General features: G+C 55.0%; 1 protein-coding gene across 1 annotated transcript; it reads right to left on the bottom strand.

Moving 5' to 3' along the window:
* Window positions 1–308: 308 nt before the first annotated feature.
* On the bottom strand, window positions 309–1,028 carry LOC136544223 (subtilisin-like protease 4). The gene has a single exon (XM_066536453.1). The coding sequence runs from the start codon at window positions 1,026–1,028 to the stop codon at window positions 309–311; it is 720 nt and encodes a 239-aa protein (XP_066392550.1).
* Between the last annotated feature and the right edge of the window lie 1,201 nt (window positions 1,029–2,229).

The raw sequence follows: 2,229 nt of genomic DNA, 5'->3' as shown, positions 1-2,229 counted from the left end.
AGTCGAACGGCTGGTGCGCGTCCCGGCCCGAGAAGTAACCGACGATGGGCGATGGACGACCCCAGAACCGTATCGCCGAGTTCGGAGGGAGGCCCTCGCCGCCGGCCAGGACGCGTAGCCCTTGAGCCTATCGCGCTCGTCGTAGGAGACTTGGACGATAGGAAGAGCAGGCCCGAAATCGTACAAGCCGAATGTGCAGCCATATTGCCTGGGCTCTATTGATACAGCGGCTGCGGCCTCGTACTTGGTCACCGCTTCTTCGATAGGATCAGCCAGACCCCCCCCCCCCCCCCGCTTCTTCGATAGGATCAGCCAGAACCCCCTTCCTCTCTGTAGAGGACAGGGTACCAACCACCTGGGTTTGCGCCGATCCTCTTCCTGTCGGCCACGGATTCGCCCAAGATGGGGTCGCCAGTTGTGAACCGCAGTTTGGCTTCCAACGAGCGGTCGACCGTGGAACATCCAGGGCGCGTCGTTCTCCACGGTGGAGGCGTCGGGGCCTTCGTTGCCGGCGCACGCCACGACCGGAACACCTTTCTCCATGGCGCTGTAGGCGGCGATGGCGAGCACGTCGTGGTCGTAGGTCGTCTTGACGCGTAGGCGGCGATGGCGAGCACGTCGTGGACGGCCTCCATGGCGTGGATTATTGCGTCTTCAGGGCAGCGACGGTGTAGGCATGCTTTGTAGATGGCTACATGGGCCCAGGGAGCCATCCCTGAGGCCGTGCCGTTGGCGAGGCCACCGTTGACGGAGACATCGTTCACGAAGCTCCCCGCGGCTGTGCTAGCCGTGTGGCTGCCGTGGCCCTCTGCGTCGTCCATGGGCGGCTCGTCGAGCAGCCCAAGGAACGCTGGCGTGCGTGTCGTCCGGATGTGTCGGATGCCGTTGGGGAAGGCGGCGACGAAGCCGGGCTTGCTGGAGACTTGCTGCAGCTCCGCCTCAGTAAGACGGGCGGCGAAGCCGTTGACGATGAAGCGGTACGAGCGGAGCAGCCGGACCTGTGTGGTATCCACAGGCCGCACCATCATCTAGCCCACGAGATAAAGGTATACAGCTCACGGCACCGGTGGACATGCACCATAAAACTATACAAAAATATTGTAATATAAAATAAGATATTTTTCTTGTAACTCTACTCCTCCAGAATATATAAAGAGGAACAGGGATTCCATAGATGAGATATATCGAATCTGATACACAATCAATATAAAATAACAGAGCACATGACGTTGGATTTTACGTCACATTGACGACATGAACCTGTATAAATCTTGTGTCTCGTGTCTCTGTTACCATCCGGTTCCTGATCACGCGCACCCCTACTGATCATTTACTACCGTGGGTATACCCTTCGGTAGACTACCGACTATATTTCGTCGACAGTGGCACGCCAGATAGGGGATGTGCGTGCTGATTCTGTGGCGAACCAGATAGGAATCTTTTCTTTAACCAACGTCGCCGGCAACTCAGCATTCGGTGGCAACTCGACGCTGGCACGCAACGGATCACTTTCCTCGGCGAACGGCCGCACGTGCTGGAGTCCGACGCCTTGCCATGCGCCTCCAACAGACGCAATACACGACAATAAGATCGGAGTCAAGCAATCCAAGAAAGGTAAGTCAAGTCGCTTCCTAATTAAATATTGTTATTATACTTTCAGATATATCCGTATGTCTGCATGATTTCGGTTGGGAGAAACCTAATCACATCTTGTTGTTGCTCGTGATTTCTGATCGGATACGCAAGATCGTTTCCGTGAATCACGACAACCAGCAATCAGGAAAGACGGCCGGCGATAACACGATGTGGAGCGGTGTTTCCACCAAAGATGTTGGTCGGCCATACAAGCTATTTGGAGTAGTTGAAGAGATATACAAACACACATGCATCTGGATCTACACCACCATATAGGCAACTTCACGTATCTCAGGCATGCAAGGAAATTGTTGGACTGCGTCCTTGCCTCGGTCGGACACGCTCAAGGACTTTGCCTCCCCACACGGATTGACTCTGTCAGGCACTGATTACGTCCGTTCGCCTATGACTCCGCGTACCCGTCTAAGCTGTCAAACGAATGGTCCGATCGCCCGCCACGTCGCAACGATCGCCACGAAGAACGGCATTATAACGACCGCGACCGCCGCCATGACAACATGCCAGAAAGCTCAAGGGCCGAACAATTTCATTGCCGCCGACCAGACGTTATATCTAAAGATAAGTACCTTTTTA

This window comes from Miscanthus floridulus, chromosome 3 (assembly GCF_019320115.1).
Source record: "Miscanthus floridulus cultivar M001 chromosome 3, ASM1932011v1, whole genome shotgun sequence".
Lineage (NCBI taxonomy): Eukaryota > Viridiplantae > Streptophyta > Magnoliopsida > Poales > Poaceae > Miscanthus > Miscanthus floridulus.
This window is presented reverse-complemented; position numbering and strand designations above follow the sequence as displayed.